This window comes from Protopterus annectens, chromosome 3.part0, assembly GCF_019279795.1.
Source record: "Protopterus annectens isolate FY-2018-M chromosome 3.part0, PAN1.0, whole genome shotgun sequence".
NCBI lineage: Eukaryota > Metazoa > Chordata > Ceratodontiformes > Protopteridae > Protopterus > Protopterus annectens.
Genome location: NC_056731.1, coordinates 741,487,003 through 741,512,424, shown reverse-complemented (window position 1 = coordinate 741,512,424; position 25,422 = coordinate 741,487,003). Strand labels below are relative to the sequence as shown.

Here is a 25,422-nt window from a genome sequence, read left to right as displayed (position 1 = left end):
GCCAGTTTTCTCCAGTAAGTTCCAGTCCCCTCTTGACTGTTCTCTGTACCTCTACTTGCAGTCGTCCGTATCAGCAAAATCTTATTTCTCCATTTTGGTGTTGGCTTAGTTAATAAAATGCTTTCTACTAGTTTATGAATATAATATCCTGTGTGGCTGCTGCTATTTTCCTTAAGGATCTGTATCAAAAATCCCATTCTGTCCTTTTTTCTTGAATTTCCCCCAGCTTTATAATTAGCCCTTTCCACTTTGAATTATCTTCTGCTTGTGTTATGTGTATGAGCCTTAAATGTACAGCTCTAAAATTTCCCATTCAAATCAGGCAGTTCTAAGCCACCTTGTTTTGTAGTGAAATGATCAACGTAAACTCTTGCCTTCTTCCCCTTCCACATAAATTCCTTTAATTTATTAATTTATTGTCCATGACTTTCACTCTGGTTGATAAAAGTATGTCTGACCTGTGTGTAAAACTAAAGGGACTAAAACATTTGTACTGCTTGAATCTTACTAGCCATAACTATAAACAAGAGCTTTCAATTTCTCAGTTTCTGTATTACCTTTTGTTTAGTCTCTTTCCACATATCCGTAGCTGCCATAACAGAACCCATTTTAATCCGTATTCCTAAATAGCTCATCTTACCATGTCCCCATAAATATGGGTATTGCTGAACCAATTCATGTGTGACTACATAATTTACAACTGTAGCCTTTGTTTTATCTTAATTAATTTTATATCCCAAAAAGACAAGAAGATGTCTCAAAATGTTCCACAACACTGAGATGTCCTTTTCTAGATTTATCAGGCACAAAATAATATCATCTGAAAATAAAGCCAACTTTTCTTGATTGCCATACCAGTTATATCCTTGAATTTCTGTGTCCCTAATTTTCTTTGCCAGTGGCTGTAAAGCAAATAACAAAGGGGAAAAAGGACACCTCTGCTTGGTTCCTCTGTTTAGACAAAGCTTATCAGAGATTTCCTTCCCGCCAATTTTTCATATATCCTCCTAATTAATCTTATTTTTGTCGATAATGTAAATGCTTCCATGGCCCTACTCATAAAGTTTACTCTGTTGAACACTTTCTCAGCATCAATGCCCAACGACAACAGCAGTATTTTCTTACCTTCTGCTTCCCTCTGGATCATCATTGTTTCATTAATGTTGTCAAATGTTTGCCTCCCCTCCACAAAACCACAGTGACCCATATCTATCAATTTTAACAACTGCTTTGCCATTCTTTTAGCTAGTATAGACATCAACACTTTATAGTCATGGTTTAAAATTGAAATGGGTCTATATGAAGCTTGGTTATACTGGTTTTAACTGTCTTTAGGTATTACAGCCACAGCAGCTTTTTTCCAAGATGTTGGTGCTTCCCCTTATTTTTAAATACTGTTTAACAAAGCCTTCCATATCTTGATTACTTTCTTCACTCCTAACTTCTAATCTTGTTGATCCTCATTTATTTCTATCTTTGGCATAATTTAAGTCCTCCGTAAATCTTTCCATTTGTGCTTTTTCCTTGATTTCCAAATGTCTCTGCTTTGTACACATTTTCATAAAATTTCCAAAATATGTGCAACACCTGTACAGGATCGCTGGTTATTTTTCTTGTTATAGGCTTCCCAAGTTTTGTGACAGCCCTTTCTACTTTCTGCTACCTAAGGTATTGTGCGAAAAGTTTTGTGCTGTGAAGTTCTTATCAAAAAAGCAATTGCTTAACAGCAATCTTTCTAAACTCCTGCATAGTATCCAGATACTCCCTTATTTTTTTCTTCAGCACTCTGCATTTGTTGCACCTCTTCTTCTGTGAGATTCCCATTATTCTGCAATGTTTTAACCTTTGTCAGCCCCTTTAAATAATTTTCATTGCTTCTTAACCATGTCTCTTGTATTTCATTACCCTGCATTTTTATCTTAATTTTTATTGATACATGCTCCGATATAGTTATTGAATGTGTATCAAAGCTTTCAAAAGTGCCGGCCTAGTTATTGTGCCTTTGGGAATGATATATAATTTTTCTGAGTTCCTACTACTGAATTCATGTTTTCCATACCAAATATTTTTTATAAATTATTTCAAAAATCTACCCTCTTTTGCTACGTTTTCCCTTTTAGTTCTCCAAGATAAATCTTCACTGTCGCAAATCAAGTTCCAGTCACCATCTGGAAGTAATGTTCCCTGATGAAAGTTGAATATTCTTCCCAAAATTTTCTTAAGCTCCATAATAGCAGTTTTTGGTGGAATCTAAACACATGCCAGCGTAATCCTCCATTCTTGCCACTTACCCCCTACTACCAAAAATCTACTATATTTCTTTCTGTCTTCTTTCACTATTGGAGCTCCTAATATAGGTTCATAGGTAGGTACTAGGCTATCAGCCCAAAGGCCTACGTAAGCCTAGCCAGCACGGTTCCCTAGCTTACGCCACCCAAGAAAGTTATTTTCCTGTGCCACTGTCGAGCAGCGACACAGAAGTGATCCCTGGGGTGTATTTCCTATTTCCCATCCACTCATCAGGATTTTTCTTGAAGAGTGTTAATGAAGAACTTTGCTAGACATAGATGGGTAGCCTGTTCCAGAGTATGGGAAGTCTCTGGGACAGGAATCTATCCCTCCAGCATGTTCTGTTTATTGTGGTGACAAGGTTTAGGTCCCTAGAGTGTGTAGCTCGGAGGGATTGTGATTTCTTTAGGTGTAGCATGTCCAACAACTCTGGGCTTGACATAGCTTTATATGTTAGGCAGAGATCACCTCAGAGTAGGCGATGTACTACGGAGTAAAGCTGGAGTTTTTTGAGGTGGTCAGTGTAGGGCATTTGTTTGAGGCCAGTAATTTTCTTTGTGAGGTACTTCTGTGGCTTTTCCAGCTGCTGCAGATCTCTTGTGAGGTACATTCCAAAAGGGGCATTGTACTCTATAATGGGTCTAATGTCTAGTAGAGGGGAACAATGACCTCTTTTTTTCCTGGATGAGAACCCTTTTTATGATGAGGTGTGCCACATAGAAGGACTTCCTGACTACTGTGGCGATGTGACTATCGAAGGAGAGACTACTGTCCACCTGGGTCCCAAGGTCTCTTAACACACATTCGGTGTTAAGTAGATTGCTGCCTATGTGGTAGTTCATGGGTACAGAGTTTTTACCAAAGGGGATGACACTGCACTTTTTGGCATTGAGCTTGAGGCCATGACTCTGACACCAGGCATCAGCGAGGCATGTCCACATCATTTGGGGACTTCACTATGGCTCCTAGTGTGCAGTCATCTGCGAACTTCGTTAGCCAGAGGCCTTCTTTGTTAGCCTGTACTTCAGAGAAGTAGATACCAAACAGGAGAGGTCCCAGGACTGAACCCTGTGGTACTCCACTTGTTACTGGTTTAAGGTCAGATTTGGAGTCTGCAACTTTTACAGTGTGGGTTCTGCCAGTGAGCCAGTTGGCAACCCATCTTGTGACATGGGATTTATACTTAGTTTAGTGAGTTTAGCTATAATTCCAGAATGGGGGATGGTGTTGAAAGGCTTGATGAGGTCAAGATAGGCTGTGTGAACCCTTACCCTAATCAACGGCTTTGGTGACCGCTTCAAAAAAGTTGATCAGGTTCAGTAGGCATGATCTGCCTTTCACAAACCCGAACTGGGTGGGATCCAGAGTTTTGGAGGATACCAATGTCTTTGTTTAAAAGTTCCATGATGGTACATTCCATGGCCTTGCAGTCCAGACTCGTCAGTCTAATAGGGCGATAGTTCCCTGGATCAGTGGTGGCTTCCCCTTTGTGGAGTGGGATAACTGTTGCTGTGCGCCATTCAGTGGGCACAAAGCCTGATGCGAGGCTGTTATTGAACATGGTGTTTAGGTGGGGAGCCAGTTCTTTCTGACGTTCGTGTAAAACGCATCCTGAGATGTTGTCCGGTACCATGGATGCTGTGTTTTTAGCTTTAGAGAGTGCAGCTTTTGCCTGCGTAGTTGTGATTATAAGGACTCTGCATTCTTCCTGTAGAGATATGTGCCCTTTAGGGGGTGAGGGGGGGTAAAGTTAGCACTGAACCTGTCTGCCAGGATGTTGGCAATATCGGTTGGATATAATGGGATCCTATCTCGCCTACATTCATAACTGATGGGTTCAAAGCCGATCCATCGGCTCCGACTCGGCCACTATATACTAGAACGAAGTCTCTAATTGGCTGGGCTACCCCTTATCCCAGAATGCACCACGCCTGCTTCCCCAGATCTCATTTGTCGCTTTTCAAGCTGGACGTGGTCTCGACTTGGCTGGAGCCAAGTGTTTTTTCATTACGTTTTGGTCTTTTGACCTAGGGTTTTCTTCACAAATTTAACAAACAGCTGTTTTTACAGCTTTACGTGTGTGTGTGTAACCTTTTTTGGTGTGATTGGTATTTTATTCTACATACCGGGCAAGGCCCGTTTAAATTAGAGGGCCCTTGCCCTCATTTGTGTGTGGGTGTGTTTCTCTCACTGTACGTCATGATTTATCGGGCCAAGCCCATTTAAGTTAGAGGGCTTCTGCCCGTTTTGTGTTCTGTATCTCGGGCCAGTCCCGTTTTTTGAGTCAAAGGGCTCGTCCCCTACTTTTAGGTTTGCTTCGTTGTGGGAAATAGTTGTGTGATAGGATGTCGAAAGAGCAGAAGTCTGGTTTTAAAAAGTGCACCAAGTGCAACTACAAAATGTGTCTTACTGATAGCCATGCTGTTTGTGTATATTGTTTAGGACCGAAACATTTGCAGGAAACATGTAGTGTTTGTCATGCTTTTTCCTCTAGGGTCCTTCAAGAACGAAAAAATAAATTGATCCTTAAGGGCCTTATTAAGCCCTCCTTTGAAGAAGCTTTGGCTTCTCCTTCCTCTCCAGCTTCTAAAAAGAAAAGGTCGTCGGCTCCGACCAGTCCGTCGGAACCGACTTCCAAGAAGCATAGGTCGACCTCTTCTTCCTCGGCTCCAATGGCTTCGGAGCCTCGGGTGGAAGGGTCTGCCTCGATACCTCTTTCCTCGGCTCCATTGGTGTCGGAGCCGCAGGTTGGGGGATCGAGAGGCGAATCACCTGCTTCGGCTCCTTTGGTCTCGGAGCCGTTGGAGGTGTGCAGCTCAGACTCTCCCCCCTCGGCCCCGAAGTCTCCTTCGGCGCCGATGCTTATTCATACGGTTCCGGATCCGGTGCCGATGGTGTTGGAGCCATTTCGGAGCCGGTCCCCTGGTCTATCGGAGCCGAGAGAGAAGTCGTCTTGGCCCCCATCTATTTCCTCTAAGTCCTCCAGGTTGTCAGACTCAGATTTGGACAGAGTTATCCAGAGGCTTTTCTAGTCCCCGGTTTTTGCAAAAATGGTCTCTGCTCCAGCCCACTCGGCTCCGGAGCCGGTCCCCACTTCGCATCAGATTCCTCCTCCAACCTCCTCGGAGCCATTGGAGTCGGTGATGGTAGAGTGGAGCAGAGTTGTCCAGTCGGAACCGAGACTCCCTCGGAGCTTCTCTGTTCAGACCATCATTCCTACCCTGTCCTCGGCGTCCGGGTTCGGTACCGGGACTTCCTCGGTCGGGGCTGAGGGGAACACTTTGGAACTGGTAGCTTCGGTGCCTAGTCTTCCCCTCGGAGCGTCGGTCGCAGGGATTCCCGGTACCGTCGTGGTCTCTCAGCCTGTGTCCTCCGTAGAGTCTGGAGGTCCTGCTTTTGAGGCCATGAGGAGTGCGCTGGCCATGTCCTTGCCGGCTCAGCAAGTCTCTACCTCACCGTCCCTAGACTTGGGAACTGGTGCTTTTGGTGTGCTTCATTCCCACGACAGCGGGGCCCCAGGGCCTGAGGATACCCCCTTGGGGGGTTCCCTTCTCCCGGGAGGTCCTTCTGAATCCACTTCAGATGAACCTCCAAGAAAAAAATTGTGCAAGAGGAAGCACATTGACTCCCAGGATGAGTCTATCACATCAGATACTGACCTCGATGATGCGGAGGGGTCCCCAAAATCGTCCTCGGATGACGTCTCATTCTCAGATATCCTCGAGATCCTGAGACAGAGAGGCGATTTGCAGTCCAAAACCCCTTCCGCAGAGGAGTCTTCCTCAAGGCTTTTGGGGCCCAGCCCTCCGCCTCCTGGGTGTCTCCACCCTTCGATGAATTACTAGATTTAGTTTCTCAAAGGGTGTGGGAACACCCTGACACTGTGGAACCGGTGTCCGCCAGGCCTAACAAGTTCCTCTCAGCCCCTCCTCAAAAGGAATTTTTGACTAAAGGAGTTGCAGTAGATGCGATGGTGGTGGCATCTGCCACTCAGCAGGACATGGCAGAGGCTTCAACGTCTATTCACCCTCCTAATAAGGATTCCAGGAGCATGGATAGGTACGGGAAGCGTACCCTTTCTTCAGCGGCCTTTACCCTGCGGTCGCTGAATTATCTTTGTCATTTTACCAGGCTCCAAAGGGACCTCCTCAAAGAGTTAGGTGAGTCTCTTACGGGTAATCTTCCTGAGGCGTTAGCCCAAACTGTTGGTGCCCAGATGACTACCCTATCTTCGATAGTCAACTCGTCCATGAGGCTCATATCATATGTGGCCGAAGGGGTGAGTAGAGCAGCGGTAACAGGCATGGCTCTTAGAAGACACGGCTGGTTACGCTTGTGTCCCTTTGCGGAGGCCTTTAAGTCTTCCTTCACCGACGCCCCCTTTGATGGGTCCTCCCTGTTTGGACCCAAGGTGAAGGACACACTGACTCGGTGCGAGCAGGAGGGCAAGACCTTGACTGCCGTGGGGGCCTGTTTTTCCGCTCCCTCTAGACCTTACCCCAAGGCCGAGAGAGGAGGGAAAATGTGGTTCAGGAAATCTCAAAGGTCTTTCCCTACTCCACCGAGTGATCCCCCCTCTAGAGGCGGGGGGGGATTCAGGAAGACGCTGCCCCAGAGGCGGCAGAGGCCCCCGTAACTCTGGAGACCGCGATTCCTTTCGTGGTCCATCCTACACTCACCGTTCCTGAGACGTGGCCTGACTGCGCATCTCCGGAGCCAGTCGGGGGTCGCTTTGCGGAACACCCGCAGGCTTGGGAATCTATCACCAAGGATCAGTGGGTGCTCCGAACCATAACCGGAGGCTATCTCATCCCTTTCATCAAGATCCCCCCTCTTTCTATCAGGAAAATCCCGGATGTGCCACCCAGTCAGCGAGATCAAGCAGCAGTCGAGGTTTCAAAGTTGCTAAGGAAAGGAGTCATCCAGCCTGTCCCCGCCGACCAGATCGGATCAGGAACTTACTGAATACAGGCTGAGCAGGACTTTCTTGTTGCCCCACGAGTGGTCCCTCTACGACAGGGTGGCTGCAAACATCTTCGCCAAGTGGGGCCTCCCTTGTTGCGATTTGTTCGCCAGCCCTCACAATGCGAAATGCAGGGTGTTCTTCACTCTGACTCCCTCTCAGGGGCAGATTCCCAGGGACGCTCTAGCTCACAGTTGGCCCCCCGGTCTACTTTACGCCTTCCCTCCTGTATCACCTTCGGGAGAAGGAGAACCAAAGGCGATTTATCTAGGAAGCGACATGATTTTGATCGCTCCACACTGGCCTCGTCAGGTTTGGTTCCCCTTCCTTCTGAGGTATGTGGTGGAAGGCCCATGGTTTCTGGACCTGGTGCCCGACCTGTTAACCCATCAGTTGGGACAGTCTCACCCATCCCTCAGGTCCTTGAGGTTGGCCGCTTGGTTACTTCACTTCCAACCTTAGTCAGAGATAACTCTCTTTCTCCAGACGTCATCCACATTTTGTCCTGTTCTCACAAACCTTCCACTATTAAACTGTATTCCAGCAAATGGAAGAGGTTTGCTCTTTGGGCCCAGCAACGAGGTATAGATCCCGTTACCGCCCCAGTACCTCAGGTTTTAGAATTCCTGGCTTCTTTGTTTTATTTGGGCTCTTCAGTTTCCACAATTAAAGTCCAACTGGTGGCTATCTCTAATTTTCATGTCTCCTTTGAGCCTTCCTTAATGGCAAACAGGCTTTGCAAATCTTTCCTTAAAGGAGCGTGGCTCCTTCGGCCCCCAATAGCCCATCCTGTGCCCCCTTGGGACCTGAATATGGTTCTAGCTTCTTTAACTGCCCGCCCTTTTGAACCAGCAGCTACTTGTGATATAAAATTTCTATCTTGGAAAACCGCCCTTTTTGGTGGCAATAACCTCTGCCAAGCGGGTCTCAGAGCTTCAGGCTCTCTGTTCTAATCCTCCTTATTTGACCTTTCACAAAGACAGAGTGTCCCTCAAGTTAAATCCCTCTTTCTTGCCCAAGGTACCATCCCCCTTATGCATTCAACAATCCTTGGAGCTCCCTGTGTTTTTTCCCAAATTCTCCAATAGCGCAGAATATATTTTCCATCAGTTGGATGTTCACAGACAACTGCGTTTTTATTTAAGTAGGACCAATCAGACACGAAAGTCAGATCGGCTGTTTGTGTCCTTTGCGGAAAATAGGTTGGGTCAACCGGTGGCTAAAACCACCATAGCCAAATGGATTAAAGATCGCATCTCCTTCATTTATTCACGGTCCGGCAAAGAGCTACCCTTCCCAGTCAGGGCTCATTCTACCAGGGCAATGGCTACTTCTGTAAGATTCCACTACAAATTATCGATAGATGATATCTGTGCAGCCGCTACCTGGACTTCTCCGCACACCTTCATTTCTCATTACAAGATAGATGTGGCTTCTCGAGGTAGAGCTTCCTTTGGTTCCACAGTTCTCAGGAGTGTTTTCCAATGAGCCACCCGGGATTTAGGTGCTAGGGACGCTATCCCATCAGTTATGAATGTAGGCGAGATAGGATCCCATTACATCTTTTAGTTATGTACTTACCATAACCCGGATGTATGGGATCCATCTCACATTCATCTCGCTCTCCTTCCCCCTTCCCATTGGATTTAGAGGGAATGTTGCTACTTACTGAGTTTTTCTCTTGAAGGACTTTAGTTTGTTACAGTTGCTGGTATGTCTCTGTGTCTGGTTGTAGGTATGAAAGCGAACAAACAAGATCTGGGGAAGCAGGCATGGTGCATTCTGGAATAAGGGGTAGCCCAGCCAATTAGAGACTTCGTTCTAGTATATAGTGGCCGAGTTGGAGCCGATGGATCGGCTCCGAACCCATCAGTTATGAATGTAGGCGAGATGGATCCCATACATCCGAAGTTATGGTAAGTACATAACTAAAAGTTCTGTAATTTTCATGCTGTTGTGCTGTAACTCAGAGCAGATGTGAGTGTTGCCATCGAGATTCTTGACATAGCTATAGAATGCTTTCTGGTTGTCCTTAGAATTAGTGGCGATTTGTTTTCGTAGCTAGCTTTGGAGGATCTTATAAGGGATCTCAGCTTCTTACTGAGGCTGACCAGGGAGCTCTTCCACTCATGGGATTTTACTCTCTCTTGCAACAGATTCTTCCTTCTGTTGTACAGTTTGTTTATGGCAGGTAGCCACCAGATGGCTTCCTTTTTGTGGAGGATAGCGTCTTGGTTCTGTTTGGGATAGCATGATCCATGCACTCATGTAAGTGCTTATAGAGTGCATTTGTGTAGGATTCAGCAGTTGTAACTGTATTGTCCATCTGCATGAGTGTCATGAAGGTCACCACTTCTGTCCTTAAGAAGCATGAAATTGGCTTTGGAGAAATTTTTTTACCATGGTTTCCTTAATGGGGGGTGGGGGCAGGATGTGGATATCAAGGGTGATTTAGCTTATGGTCGGATCAGCCCAATGAGGAGTTGACTTCAGGTGTGGAACACTGGTCACTCATGTTGGTAATGACTAGGTCTAGGATATTGTTGCCCCTGGTAGGGGTGTGGATAAGTTGATCCAGGGCATTGAAGTTTATGAATTCCAGAAAGCATTAAGCTAAGGAGTTGGTACACAAATAGTTTTCCCAGTTAATGGTGGGGTAGTTGAAGTCACCCATTATTAGGGTGTTCGGTTGAACCCTAATATTTTCCAGTACATCAAGAAAAGAGGAGTGGGAATACTGGGGCATGGTGGGGGATCTGTAGCAAGCTACAGTTTGTATTGCAGTTTTGCCCAGAGTTAGTTGCACTTGGATAACCTCGGATGCATTATACTGAGCAGCTAGCCTAGAGTTGTGGATATCCTTAATGAATAAGGACACTCCTCCACCTTTGGTGTTTCGGTCCAGGTTAAATGGCCGAAAAATGTGGTACGAGTTATAGTCTGGTAGTGAGGGGTGCTCTCTGGAGCCTTGAACCAGGTCTCAGTCACTGCACAGATATCAATGTTCTCCATTTTAAGGAGTGCCTCGAGTGAGTGCATTTTGAGATTTAGACTTATGGCATGGTGTACAATTAGCAAACAAACATAGTTGGCCAGCAAATATAACAGATGAAATCAGCCCAATATACAAGTAAATAAAACGATTTAATAGAATAAATAACAGACCGGTTTCGGCAAAAATATGCCTTCTTCAGTGTTGGAAAAAACAGACATGAATAAATGCTATTAAACATGCAAATAAATACTTTTGGCTTACCAATGAACACCCTGATAAGCCAATACTCATGAATAATGCATGAAAATCCAAAACATGGTAAATCTATGAGACCAAGCTAATATGTTCATCCTTAAAAACCCCCCAAGTACAGAATTCAGCAATAATATAAATATAATGTAGATATATACAATTGCTCATATATATTGTTTTATATATAAACAAAATATGTCCAAACATGAAATATCAATAAACATTACATTGTCAAGAAATGCACCAGTAGGTACTGGCTTCCCTACTGAATTAATGCATATATATTATACATATATTTACTGTGATATTCCAACATGTATGTACAATATTTCGAAATATGAAAAAAAGGGGAAAATATACCATGCTTGATGCTCATGAATAGTGATGCAGGAAATATATTTTGTTCCACAAAAAAAAATGGTTATAGATGATCATTGAGTCCAGGTGAAAAGAGTGCACCCAACCTTATAATCCAGTATTTCTCCTTGTGATCCAATATGCCGTGCCACCCTGATGTGTTGCTACGGTCACCAACTATTCTGTCAATGATCATGAACCTAAACTGGGCTTGTTAATGTTTGAAAACATGTCTATACAGTGCATTAGTCTCCTTCTTATTTTTAATGTCACTGCGATGTTCATTTATGCGTGTTCTTAATGGCCTAGAGGTCTGGCCAACATAAAATGCCCCACAATGGCATGAGGCCAAATAAACAACCCAGTTGCTGCTGCAATTGCCAAATATTTTACACTCATAGACTTTACTGGTGTTACGACTAGAAAAGTGCTTGGATTTGGTAATCTGTTTGCAGGACTCACAATAGCCACATGGAACAGTACCCAATAACTCATGTCCTGTTATAGTTAGTTGTTTATGAATAGCTCCTCCACTTCCAATATGTTTGTAATGTGAAAATAAGGAACCCAATGTTTTCCCTTTCCTATATGAGAATTGACATTGTTCTCCCAAAAAACATCTGAGTTGTTCATTGGCCAAAAGAATATTCCAATGTTTATTTATGATATCCCTAACAGCATAATAATTCCTGCCATATGTGGTAATAAACCTGATGGTAGAAGTTCTTGTGTCTGCCGATGGAATCTTATAATCCAACAATTTTTTTCTGTTCAAGTGAGATGATTGTGTCCATGCATTGTTAATGTCTTCAAGTTTATACCCTCTGTTAACAAATCTGTGACAAAGATCAAGACTGGCAACATCATAATCTGTTTGGTTGGAACTAAGGCGTTTCATACGCATAAATTGTGACACCGGGATGTTCCTGATGGTATGGCGTGGGTGCATGCTTGTAGCATGAAGTAAAGTGTTATATTGGGGATACTTGCGAAATACTCTGGTGGTCAAAGTATGGTCTGGGTTCCTAGATATAGTCACATCCAGAAAATTGATGGTTTGCAAATCAGAAGTAATAGAAAATTCAGTACCCCAAATGTTGTCATTTAAATATTTAACAAATTCCTGCAAATATCCAACATCTGCACGCCATACCATCCAGCAATCATCCAGGTACCTACGCCAAATGTCCATTTCCACTAAATATATATTATGGGAATCATCATAGATCATACATTCCTCAAAAAATGCCATGCCAGCGTAGATGGGAGCAAAAGAAGCCCCCATAGCTGTACCTTGGAGCTGCCAGTAACATTGGCCTTGAAAATAGAAGACATTTTTACAAAGTACATGTTCTGTCATGCAAATAAGCAATGTGTTAAACCCTGGTGTGTATAATCCAGCTCTATCTAACCAATATTGGAGAGCTTGTAAACCAGCCCAGTGTGGTATGCTGGTATATAATGCTTTAACATCTAAAGAGCACATTAACCACCCTGGCTCCAATTGTGGGTCCTCAATAATTTTGAGGAACTGTGTAGTATCCTGCAGTCTTGCCCGTACCAAACTCAAAAGTGGTTTTAGATAATGTGTCAGAAAAGCAGACAAAGGTTCAGTTAGGGATCCAATACCCGAAACAATTGGTCTACCGGGGGATTGGTTAATGATTTATGTATTTTGGGTAATAAATACAGAATTTGCTTTCGAGGGTCCTTAACTGAAAGTTGGGAGACACAACTCTTAGTAATAATACCTTCCTCACATGCTAGGTTCAAAAATGTAGCAATTTCTTTTTTAAACTTCGGCGTAGAGTCAATGGGCATGTTCATATAACATGCAGTGTTGGATAATTGTGATAAACCTTCTTGCAGATAATCACTAATATTTTGAACCACCACAGCCCCACCTTTGTCTGCGGATAGTATGACAATCTCCTTGTTGTTACGTAACTGTTGAAGGGCAATGTTCTCTGGCTGTGAGAGGTTATGTCCCATCATGGTATATCCCAAATTCTGAAAATGAGGGTCCCTAAAGACAGACTGCATAAAGATAGACGCATGCTTATTCATAGGTGGCTGAAAGTTGGATTTGCCAAATCTAAATTCGTTAGATCTTTGAGTTGTGTCATCTGCAAAAAACAACTTTAAATTTAAACTACGACAGAAACTGATAATATCTGTAACTATATGATACTCATCAGTAAAAAAGCCAGGTATAAAATTGAGCCCTTTATTCAAAAGAAACTGTTGATCACAAGACAAACTGACATTAGACAAATTCAAAACATTGTGGATTGGTTGCTGAGATTGACTTATGTTAAAAAGTTCTGGATTAATCCGTCCAGGGAATGTTCTAATGGGTCTTTTCTTGTGCTTTCGTCCCCCTCTGTGTTTTGAACCATGTCTAAAGGGCTGTTTTTATTAGTTTTCTTTCTATGTGGTGAACCCCTATCCCCAGTACTGTCATAATCTGTGGGAGAGGAATCCTCTCCTGATGTACTGTTGTTGAAACCTTCTCTATTTTTAAGAATAGATCTAGGCCTTTTTCTAGTGCGATTTGGGGTGAATCCCTGGTTGACTTCTGCAAATCTAACTGAGCGGTTGAGCTCAAAGGGTCGTCTCCTCTGATAATCAGAGAAATCACTGTGAAATTTTTTGATTTTTCTGTCTTTAATGTTTTTTTCATGAATTGTCAATTCTTTGGATAACCTCTGCAGATTGTCCTTAAATTTAGAAAGAGATTCAAATTTCTTACAGTCTAAACATAACATTTTGACCTCCTGAATATTAGTGTCCACCATCCTTTCATAATACTGTAAAAGGAGATTCACAAATACCATGGACCCAGTTTGTAAGGCTTCCTTCCAATCATTGCTTAATTTTTCATCTGATCTTCCTACCAATGGTTGGAGCCGTATTCGTAAGCCCCTAGGAGCAATGTTCTTGTTAGAGTATGCCCTAAACAGTTTCAAGTGCCATATATTTGACCTGAGATTCTTAAGGCCTTTAGTGAGGGAATGGAAGCATAAATCACAATCAGAAGATCTTTGTTGATCAGTATTGTTTGGATTATTGCCTGGTGAGGTATTGATCCCAAAAACTCCAATATCCTCCCGATCGGCACATAAACCAGAGAGTATACTTTCAAGGTCCATGCTGTGAAAATATGCCAAAATCAACCAAATTAACAATAATTCCCAAGTGATAGTAGTTATTGACAAGCCATAAAAAACTAAATATATGATCGAATAGGTACAGAAGTCAATCAGAGATACTCCAAACTATTTAAACAGAAGTCCGGGAAACTATGGACTCCTACAATACTAAATGGGTATACAATTTGTTGTGGCAGTATGGTGATAAAAGGTATATATGCCACAACCAAAAATAAAACTCAAGAAAAATGACCAATTATGAATTTGCAACAACAAGGTGAATATAAGGGACCCCCCCCTAAATATTGGACTGAAAACCTGCTCAAGTCATGTATAGTAATAGTGGTATAATACTGAATATCCAATACCTTAATATAAACTGTGTTATGTAATGTAAACTGTGTTATGTAATTCACACTATCTGTGATCAAATATAGCAGCAACAGCACCAATATCAATATCAAAAACTAGTTATAACAGGATGTAGTCTCGCTGCACAATATCAGTGAGACCAAGATATAACAATCCTGGCTCGACACATCCGCAATGTTAATATGATAGTCAACAATCAAAAAAACAAGTTCAATCAGACATGGACTGTGTTCATAATAGGGGCAATATTGATTTTGTGTTAGTTATTCTCCTTGTAATAAAAAGTTGTTACAGGAGAACAAAATCTGCTAACAACCCAATACAAAAATAACCCACACAATTATAAAACAAAACAGTCCCAAAATATAGAACTGAATGTCTAAACATCTGAAGGCAGCTCTATATTCCAAAGACTTTATTGTTCCATATATGTTCTAATAGTATGCGTAGACATTGCTGACCACAAGGAGGTCAATATATTCAACCTGTATTGTTCAGTGACCCCTACAAACTTAATGTATATAGTGGTTAACAGAAATTATGTTCATGTAACCACAAATAATAATATATATTGGATGAAACTAAATCCCTACATCAAAAAGAATTGTTGCACTCAGTTTAACCAAAGGTTGGTATGCATAAGTATATCTCAATAATGGACAATGTAGTAAATTCTAGACAATATCAAGTAATATTGTCTTATAACAAAAATAGGCCTGTAAGGACTAGGGCCAAGATCAACAATTGTTCAGTTATAATGATGTTGAAGTAAGATCCAAATATTAGACACCAAGAGCTCCCCTAATCTAAGAAAATGTACTGCAAATATGTGCTAAATTAATAAATTCAATACAAATGCAATAGTCCTGTATTATAACTTCGCCTGGTTAATCCGTTTGTAATGAACACAAAAATATGTTCAAAATCCCTGCAATATTGTGCAAAAATCGTTAATACAACCTGTACCAAATTATTGTAGATGTTAATAAATGATACAAGAAAAATCAGCACAAAGTTATAAAAACGGAGTCCAAATAGTGTCCTCACAGACTTAGTCCCTAAAACACGTAAAAGCTGTTCCACGCTGATTGATGACCAAAGTCACTCACATCCACCATATCAAACCCTTCTTGAAAGTCAAATAATAGATGCGACCACAATTTCAGACCAAAAAAAGTGAAGAAAAGGCCAATGCGTAAAAAGTACCTTGAAATCCCCGTCGCGTTCTCGCATATGTAAACCAGTCACACAAAAATATCTCCAAACACATAGGCATTCACCAAAATACCTAAGATGTTAAAGTCCAACAATTATTAAGCGTACAATGTTGAAATGCTGTCCCAAACGCGATGTATGTATGGATTATACACACCAGGGTTTAACACATTGCTTATTTGCATGACAGAACATGTACTTTGTAAAAATGTCTTCTATTTTCAAGGCCAATGTTACTGGCAGCTCCAAGGTACAGCTATGGGGGCTTCTTTTGCTCCCATCTACGCTGATCTGTTCATGGCATTTTTTGAGGAATGTATGATCTATGATGATTCCCATAATATATATTTAGTGGAAATGGACATTTGGCGTAGGTACCTGGATGATTGCTGGATGGTATGGCATGCAGATGTTGGATATTTGCAGGAATTTGTTAAATATTTAAATGACAACATTTGGGGTACTGAATTTTCTATTACTTCTGATTTGCAAATCATCAATTTTCTGGATGTGACTATATCTAGGAATCCAGACCATACTTTGACCACCTGAGTATTTCGCAAGTATCCCCAATATAACACTTTACTTCATGCTACAAGCATGCACCCATATACCATCAGGAACATCCCGGTGTCACAATTTATGCGTATGAAACGCCTTAGTTCCAACCAAACAGATTATGATGTTGCCAGTCTTGATCTTTGTCACGGATTTGTTAACAGAGGGTATAAACTTGAAGACATTAACAATGCATGGACACGATCATCTCACTTGAACAGAAAAAAATTGTTGGATTATAAGATTCCATCGGCAGACTCGAGAACTTCTACCATCAGGTTTATTACCACATATGGCAGGAATTATTATGCTGTTAGGGATATCATAAATAAACACTGGAATATTCTTTTGGCCAATGAACAACTCAGATGTTTTTTGGGAGAACAATGCCAATTCTCATATAGGAAAGGGAAAACATTGGGTTCCTTATTTTCACATTACAAACATATTGGAAGTGGAGGAGCTATTCATAAACAACTAACTATAACAGGACATGTGTTATTGGGTACTGTTCCATGTGGCCATTGTGAGTCCTGCAAACAGATTACCAAATCCAAGCACTTTTCTAGTCGTAACACCAGTAAAGTCTATGAGTGTAAAATATTTGGCAATTGCAGCAGCAACTGGGTTGTTTATTTGGCCTCATGCCATTGTGGGGCATTTTATGTTGGCCAGACCTCTAGGCCATTAAGAACACGCATAAATGAACATCGCAGTGACATTAAAAATAAGAAGGGGACTAATGCACTGTATAGACATGTTTTCAAACATCAACAAGCCCAGTTTAGGTTCATGATCGTTGACAGAATAGTTGGTGACCGTAGCAACACATCAGGGTGGCACGGCATATTGGATCACAAGGAGAAATACTGGATTATAAGGTTGGATGCACTCTTTTTCACCTGGACTCAATGATCATCTATAACCACTTTTTTATGAGGAACAAAATATATTTCCTGCATCACTATTCATGAGCATCAAGCATGGTATATTTTCCCCTTTTTTTCATATTTCGAAATATTGTACATACATGTTGGAATATCACAGTAAATATATGTATAATATATATGCATTAATTCAGTAGGGAAGCTAGTACCTACTGGTGCATTGTTGACAATGTAACGTTTATTGATATTTCATGTTTGGACATATTTTGTTTATATATAAAACAATATATATGAGCAATTGTATTATATCTACATTATATTTATATTATTGCTGAATTCTGTACTTGGGTTTTTTTTAAGGATGAACATATTAGCTTGGTCTCGTAGATTTACCATGTTTTGGATTTTCATGTATTATTCATGAGTATTGGCTTATCAGGGTGTTCATTGGCAAGCCAAAAGTATTTATTTGCATGTTTAATAGCATTTATTCATGTCTGTTTTTTCCAACACTGAAGAAGACATATTTTTGCCGAAACCGGTCTGTTATTTATGTTATTAAATCGTTTTATTTACTTGTATATTGGGCTGATTTCATCTGTTATATTTGCTGGCCAACTGTGTTTGTTTGCTGTTTGGTCTGGCCGTGCATCACCTACGGGCATAGCATTTGGTTTCTTCATGGAGTACAATTACCCTCAGTTTTTGCTTGCCTGTTCTTGTTACAGTGGTGAATTTGTCATTTGAACCTTGCCTAAAAAAGGCACTATAGGGGCGGCAAGAGCCTTAGCCAGTATCTGGAATCCCAGGGGCAACAGGTGCAGGCCATCTCTGGCAAAGCATCGTGGCCTGTCGACCATGTCATCCCAAGCAGACAGATACTGGATTCCCCTTAGAATGACACCAGAAGCTTAGCCACTTGTTGAAGTCAGTCATTTGTCCTTTTACTGTGATATTCTGGGTGATGGCAGAATGCTACTCATGGCTAGGGTCATACCTGCCTGGGCTACAAGATCAGAGAGCTCTTCCATGTCTCTCTTCATGTAGTCCAGGGAGGTACAGCTCAGGTCATTCACACCAACATGGACAATGACAGAGTCATATTTGTACTTTTTGTGGAGTGACCTGAGTGTGTGGGTTATGTGGCTATCCATCCCAAAGTCCTTTTTTTATCAAATTCATATGCTGTTTTCATTCCAAATGTGTTTCCTGCATTTCTTAGTATAATTCCATATTCTTTTCTTTTTGTCTATACATATAAGGTCATTTATGTTCCAAGGTAATATTGATAGCATAGCCATTATTATACGAATTTATTGTTCCCATACACCTATTATACACAACAGTTTTTTTTTTTTTTGAATGTGCATTTCCAGCTTTTGTGTTAAATGTATACATTAATGTTTGGCAGGCTGATCTTTGGCACGGTTGTTTCTTGTCCTCTCCATTTGAACCTATATCACATTTTTGAGGCCTTTTTTGTTTTAATGAAAATCCTTAAAAAAACAAAACAAAAAAAAAATAAATACATTTTCAGAACACCCACCTAATCTAGTGACTTAGAACAAAAACATAAAACTATATACGTCTTCAAAAAACAAAGTTTCTTCCTACAGATATGAACAAATGAACAGTTGCCCTAAATCTACAGCTACACCCACAGGCATTAACTGACATAAAATCAAGGTTACTCATGCTAAAAGTACATGTTACAGCCTGTGCTCCCACTTTAACTGATTGGTGTCTGTTCTTTTCTTATCTCTTTTCCTTCCCAGGTGTAAAAAGCAGAAATGCTTCAGAAAACATAGCATTTTTCATAGGGGTAAAAGTTAACCTTTAAATAAAACTAAATTATACAGTTTTTTTATTAAAATGCACTTAAGTGCTATAGCTGTGAAGGAAGCTCCTTTCTCTTGTTGTCTTCAGTAATTTCAGACTTTCATTGAACTGCTTGTCCCTTGCACCTTTAAATTTTACATTTCCCTTAGCAAATAATGCTCAGCACTCTCAAGATTGTTTGCACTTGCAGACAGCTCCTCTCCATGGAAATATAGTCAGCAGTAAGAAAAATAAAACAGCTAACAATTCAGCAGATGCATGCTGGAGTCTTTCTAAATTTCACTCAGAACAGGACACAATTCACAGCTGCCTTCAGGTGTAGACTTCTTGTCTCCCACTGAATATTTACTAATATCACTGTAAATGCAAGAAATGTAGCACTTCTTGTGACTTTCATCATTTTTGTCTTTTTTTTTTCAAACATACTTGCATACAAAAAAAACATTTGTTTATAGATTAGGCCAAGGGCATCAATCAAGATATTCAGCTTTGCAAAAATAAGAGAAAACAGCTCAACTTTACATATAGTCAGTGTTCTTTTACACTCCATCCCACACCAGCAGCCAAAGATCACAGCATAATTAACTTAAACTTACTTTTGTGCAGCTTTTCTTCTCTTGTTGCATGGCGAACTATCACTTAAAAGACCTCCCCATCCCCATATTTAAAATAATCCTGACCACATACTGCACAAAACTAGTTTACTATATAACATGCAGTTTGTTTCATTATATGTTTTATACGAATACTATTAAGAACAAAAATGTTTTATTTACAGTTACTGTTTTTCCATTTACTGCCCTACTAAACATTTAATAACATAAAGTGGGATATGTGTTTTACAGTCCACCAACAAGTTTAACAAATTTAGCAGAACTCCAGTCATTCTTTACCATTTTTTCTTGCAATGCCATCTTTCACAAATGACTGATATTTTATAATCTTGCATTTATTCACTAATTTCAGTGTTGCTGGCCTTCTTCCTGTTCATCTCTATCTCCCAATACCAGACTCTGGTTAAAGTCTAAGGTATTCCTGATTCTTCTAGTCAACTCCTTTGCTTTCTTCTTTCTCTAAAACATTTTCCTTTGGAACATTGGGAAAGTTTTCACTGGCAAACTCATTATACAAGCTTTATTGTTAGAAGAATGAAAAGCCGAGTCCCCTTCTGCGTGATGGCTCACTTTTTCTTGGGTAAATTGTTGTATTTCCTCCTTAGCCTGTTCTGCATCAAAAATGTCTTTGATTCTCCTGGAAAAACAAAAATTTTCTGAAGACAACCGAATACAGCAATTTGAGTCTCAAACCTCCTCCTTGACATTCTTTGATTGCTGGGATAAATTTGCTTCCCTTTTGCCTGGTGTACAGTGAATAATCATTTTCTACAAATGGTTTGTTGCTTAATTATTAGTACTTTTCCCTTCTGCCACAGTTTTGTCAGGACAAACTCTTTCTGCTGGTATGATTGCATCTTTAGTAGTACAGGTCTTGGCTGCTTTCTCTTGGCCAAGTTTGGAGCATGCACATGATGTACCCTTTCAATTAACAAATCATGCTGTGGAGTAGTAGTCCAGCTGCTTATTTGTACTTTCATGAAATGAATACAGTCTGTTCCTTCCAGCAGAAATTCTTAGGTTTTCTCTATGCGTTTTGTCTCCAAGTCTTCCACTTTTTGAAACCTCTCTTTTTGAAAATTCTCATACTCCACCAGAGTTTTCTTTATTTTAGCCTCTGAGTTTCGCACTTTTATTAGTTCATCTGAATAGGTAATTAAAGCTTTTTTCTGTTTTCCCAGTTTTTTGTTATTGAGTCGATGTACTCCTTCAATATTTCATTTATTTTGATTATCTCCGAGTACATTTTATTTTTTTTTCTCTAAATTACTGGAAAACATCTCTTGTACAAAAGCTGAAGCTTGAACTGCTTTTTTCCTGAACAGCCACAGGATTCTTCCCAATCAGTGTTTTCTGTTCACCTTTTCTAGTTGATTTTCTTTTAGGTTCCCTTAATTTCTTCTTTGCTGGCATCCAGGCAGTGTGTATTTACTAGCCAGTAATTGAACTTTTACTCAGGCTGGCAGAATTACTAGCTCATATTTCTTGGTTTCTTTTTTCCCTCTGTGAGAGCTGAAATTAAGCTATTGATCAGTGTGCAGTCATCTTATAAATCTATAAGCTCAGCCAGTAGGAGCTGTGTCGACATACTCAAGATCTCCAAATCTACTACTTTTGAGATCATACAAAGTTGGAGAAAAACGAAAAGCTATTTGTACCTCTTTGCTGCTAGTAGCCTGACCTCAGAAACCGCATTAAATCTAATTACCAACAGTTGCACATTCATCTGTGTCCCACCAGCAGCAATGCATTGTGGATTGGGCTTTTAGTTGGAACAAGTCCCTACTGCAGGTGCGCTGAATTGGTGGATATGCATTGTGCATCTAATTCGCTTTGAGATGCACTGGTGCTAGGTGAGTAAATTGGTATAATGACTCCAGAAATAGGCAGTGTGCATATAGTTTAGCTGAAATCGTAAGCAACATCTTGTAGCTTCTGTTATAAAACTATTTTAGAAAAATGTGTTTCTTTTCTGTTTTTCCTCTGTGTGGAGCATGATGGCTTCAGAGAATGGGTTGATACTGATCATTGGGGCTATAAAAGCTGTACATTAATTGTCTGCTCAGTTTGAATTAAGGAGCTGTATATCATTTATTCAACACTTTTTATGGGAGAATGTTTTGGCATTCTCTAGTGCCTTCCAGGGTGTCTGGATACTCATCTAGACTGCATGAAGGCAAGGATTTTTTTGCTGTTTCTCATTCAGTTATTCATTACTTCAGTTCAGAAACAAGTTTGTATTTCTAAACGTATGCCTGGCCTTTAGAAATTTGGTTTGTTACATCCTTTGATATTTATTCTGATGAATTTGTCAGTAATTTGCACTGTAGAGTGACCTGCATGCATTATTTCTTGCTTGTGCTTAATCGGTGATCTTATCAGTGGTGGTTGTCAGATCATTTGGATCATTAGAAGGTAAAAGTAGTGTCTGGGATTAATACCAAATGATCTTTTGAGTTTGTGAGTTTTAGACAGCCTGTTGTTTAGAGATCTTAATTTTTTTTCTTTTGGGACTGGTGTTTGGTATGTGTGTGCATCCTGCTGATGGTTATCTTGCAGGGTTTCATTTGCAGGCTGTACAGTTGTTGCAGAAAAAGATTCACTGATACCAGTTTCTAGTTGTCAGTTTGGTCCTTAATGTTTGTTTGGATTTAAATGTTTGCATTGATTTCCTCATTTTAGTAGAAGTGAATTCCTAATATATATCTTGCAATTGCTTATTATACATTGTAGTGATTCTTAACCTTACTGCAGGGAAGTATGTGCAATGTTTTGTTATTCTTTTTAAGCCTATGTTTGAGATTGTTGAGGAAAGAGTTGATTATTTCAGGGTCTAAAAGTCATGTACTTCCACACCCTTGTAGACATGTTCAGCACTGTTAAACTCTGCTGCTTAAGTAGCATTGAAAAACTGCTTTAATTAAGATGAAAATTTAATTGTTTCAGGTATGACACCATACTCAACAGTACTTTTGTTTGTGACTCTAAGCAGTTGGCATTTCAAGTTACAGCTGTTATAGTCAAAAATTGACCATTTTATCTTTTAATTTTTGTTCCTGTTGTCAAATATTCTTGCTGAAAAATGTTCACATCTTGCTATTGATTAACCACATTTTAGCCTGAAGCATTTTATTTTTGAAAAAAAAAAGACTGTGAATATTGCAATATGTAGTGTACAGAGAGTAAGCACTATTTAATTTGGTGTATATAATCAGAGGTCAGACATGTATTTTTTGACATTAGCCACCTACATCTTTATAGTTTGTATTTTATGCAGCAAACTTGTTGATTTTAATATTTGCTTTCTTAAATCTGTAGCAAGATGACTATCACATGGTTCACTTAGTCTGCACTTCCCAATCACCACCTGCTTCTCCAAAGGCCACAAGTACTAAATGCAGCAGTGTGATGCAGGATTCCAGTGGCAGTTTGGTAAGTAATGAACACAGATGCAGCATATTTTGGGAAAAAATTAAGTGTATTCTTATATCTGTTAAATTGTCAACTCCTTTTAATATAATAATGGTAATAATTTAAAAGTTGTTAATCTTAGAACGGTAGACTTTAAAATTATTTTTGTCCTTTTTTGTACTCATGAGTGATGGTGACTATATTCCCCTCATTTGTGCACACTCGTTTGTTCTTGTATGTTGGTAAGGATTGGTTGATATAGACTTTGTGCCACTTTACTGTGGGGCATGAAGCTTTAATTTCAGTGTGGTCCTATGCTCAGTCCTGGCTTCTAGTAAATAAACATGCTGAGATCCCAACAGTATCTTAGCTTGTGTTTTCACGAGAGCCTTATACAGTCTATGTGGGTTTGTTCACTTAGTTTAGTTGCTGTCCTCCACTGTAATTCTCTTGACTGCATTGGGGGCCTCTTTAAAATTAGGTCTGGGGAAATTCTCTAGTTGTGGTAGGTGGGTCAGTTTCTGCAGCAGCTTTCTTCCAACCCCTACCTGTCCTGTTGGCACAGGGGATGTTATGGAATGTGTTTCACCAGAGATATAGACAGACACCCTATACTCCAACTGCCATTTTATTAGCTAGATTGCTAAGCTTTTTATAAAGCAGTTAAGTTGTACTGGCCTGACTCTGTGGCATAGAGGGATAAAACTCTTGACTATGACCCAGACAACCAGAGTTTAGTTAACATGTTAGGTGTTGAAAGAAATAGGCAGGGGAGGATAGGAGGAACTGACAAACACCAGGTTGGTGAAGGGACTAGTGGTCTGGTTACTGTTTCACCTTATGCAAGCGGAGGCTTACAATTGAAATGGCCGTAACCAGAGAAGTGGGCTTGACCTACTAAGCTAGTGTTGGCAACTCCTAGAAGCCCTCTGGGTGGGAGTAATGCTGTGCATTGGAGAGTATAGTTCGCTCTCAAAGTGATATACACACCCATATCTGCCATTAAGAGGCAGATCTGAGGCATTAACTAAAAAACACACTGATGGCTACCTGAATAACCACCTCTGTGGTTGTCTGTTCTCTTCAGGAAATGAACAGGTCGATTGATTGCCAGTAGTGGGAGGATAAGAGTAATAAAATAAAACAAATTGAGCTTCACTTAAGATTGGTAGTGCTGTTTCATTTATTTGACAATCTGAGTTGTACATAGCTTTTTTTCATTTATTTTATGTTGGTTATAAAATGGTTTCACTCAGTCTGTGTTGTTACCCCTGTTTCAAATGGTATCAACAGCTCTTATTACTGTAGTGAATGGAGTGTACCTTAAATTTTTAAGCTGTTCCAAGGTGTGCATCAGTGCGAGGCTTACATAAAACACAGTATGATGTCCTGCCTTTAATTCTGTAATTTTCAAGACAAGGAAGGTATCATGTGTCCTCCAGTTCATAGGTAAGTACTAGGCTAGCTGTCTTTGTGGGCAGTTTTAAACCGGGCCAATTTCCATTTTTGTGCCCAAATTAACCGATCCCATTTGGTTAGAGATTGCCATTACCCATCCCATGGTTGATAATTATATATCTTATCTTGTCCTTTTCATTCTTCCTCACTAATGGGTTTGGATCCGATCCTCTGATCTGGCTAGGCCACATATACTAGACTTAGGATACAGTTCTCGAGCTCCTCCTTCTACCCATAATGCCACACTGCATTCCCATGGCCTTAGATCTTGTTTGCTGCCATCATGGTTGGATGCAGGTTCTGCTCTTGAGCACTTGTAAGAGTATTTATTTCTTTTACTTTAAAAACCTTATAAATTTAGAATAACTTTACATCTTTCCTTTAATCCTCCCTCTTACTTTTTCACTGGCTCTAGGGATATATTTTTTCCTTTTTTCTTGCTCTACTATTCTTGGTTGTTTTCTTAATACCTTCATTACTATTTTTTCTGTACCATAGATAAGTATTTCTCTCATTACCATTGTTGGTAATAATCTTTACCTCTTTCTAACTTTGTAAAAAAAAAAAAAAACTTCTCTTTTTCTGTCATTGTATATTGTTTTTTCTTGGTGTTTTGCTTCAGTGTCTGAGAAACCAACAGGTTTTAAGAAATGCACTTCTTGTGGGCATAAGATCCCTATTTCAGATGCCCACAAGAAGTGCATTTACTGCCTTTGACTCGATAACTTGAATATGGCCTGTACCTTATGTTGTACGTTCTGTCATAGAGCTTTGGCAGACAGGTGCAACAAACTCATTTTGAAAGGTTTACTTCCACCTTCTGGGGCTCAAAATTCTTCAAAAACCTTCAAAGCAGTTTCTTCAGAGAAGATGTTTTTCTGGATTCCATAGTCCCCAAGAGGGGTTCATCAGAATTTCTGAAGAAAGTGAGAAAGGTCATGGATCCAACATCATCAGATCTGAAGTCCCTCAGCTTTTCCTCGGTTTTGAAACCTCCCTCGGATCTGAAGGTGTTGGCTCCCATAGTCATATCTCCCTCACCGGCAACCTCTGCTTTAGA

General features: G+C 40.4%; 1 protein-coding gene across 1 annotated transcript in view; it reads left to right on the top strand.

Annotated features, from left to right (window-relative positions):
• HERPUD2 (HERPUD family member 2) overlaps positions 1–25,422 on the top strand; it is a 610,195-nt gene that overhangs the window by 124,418 nt on the left and 460,355 nt on the right. Inside the window, exon 3 of the mRNA XM_044065094.1 lies at positions 22,812–22,925. Coding sequence (XP_043921029.1) covers positions 22,812–22,925 — 114 coding nt within the window. The remainder of the gene's footprint in view (positions 1–22,811; positions 22,926–25,422) is intronic.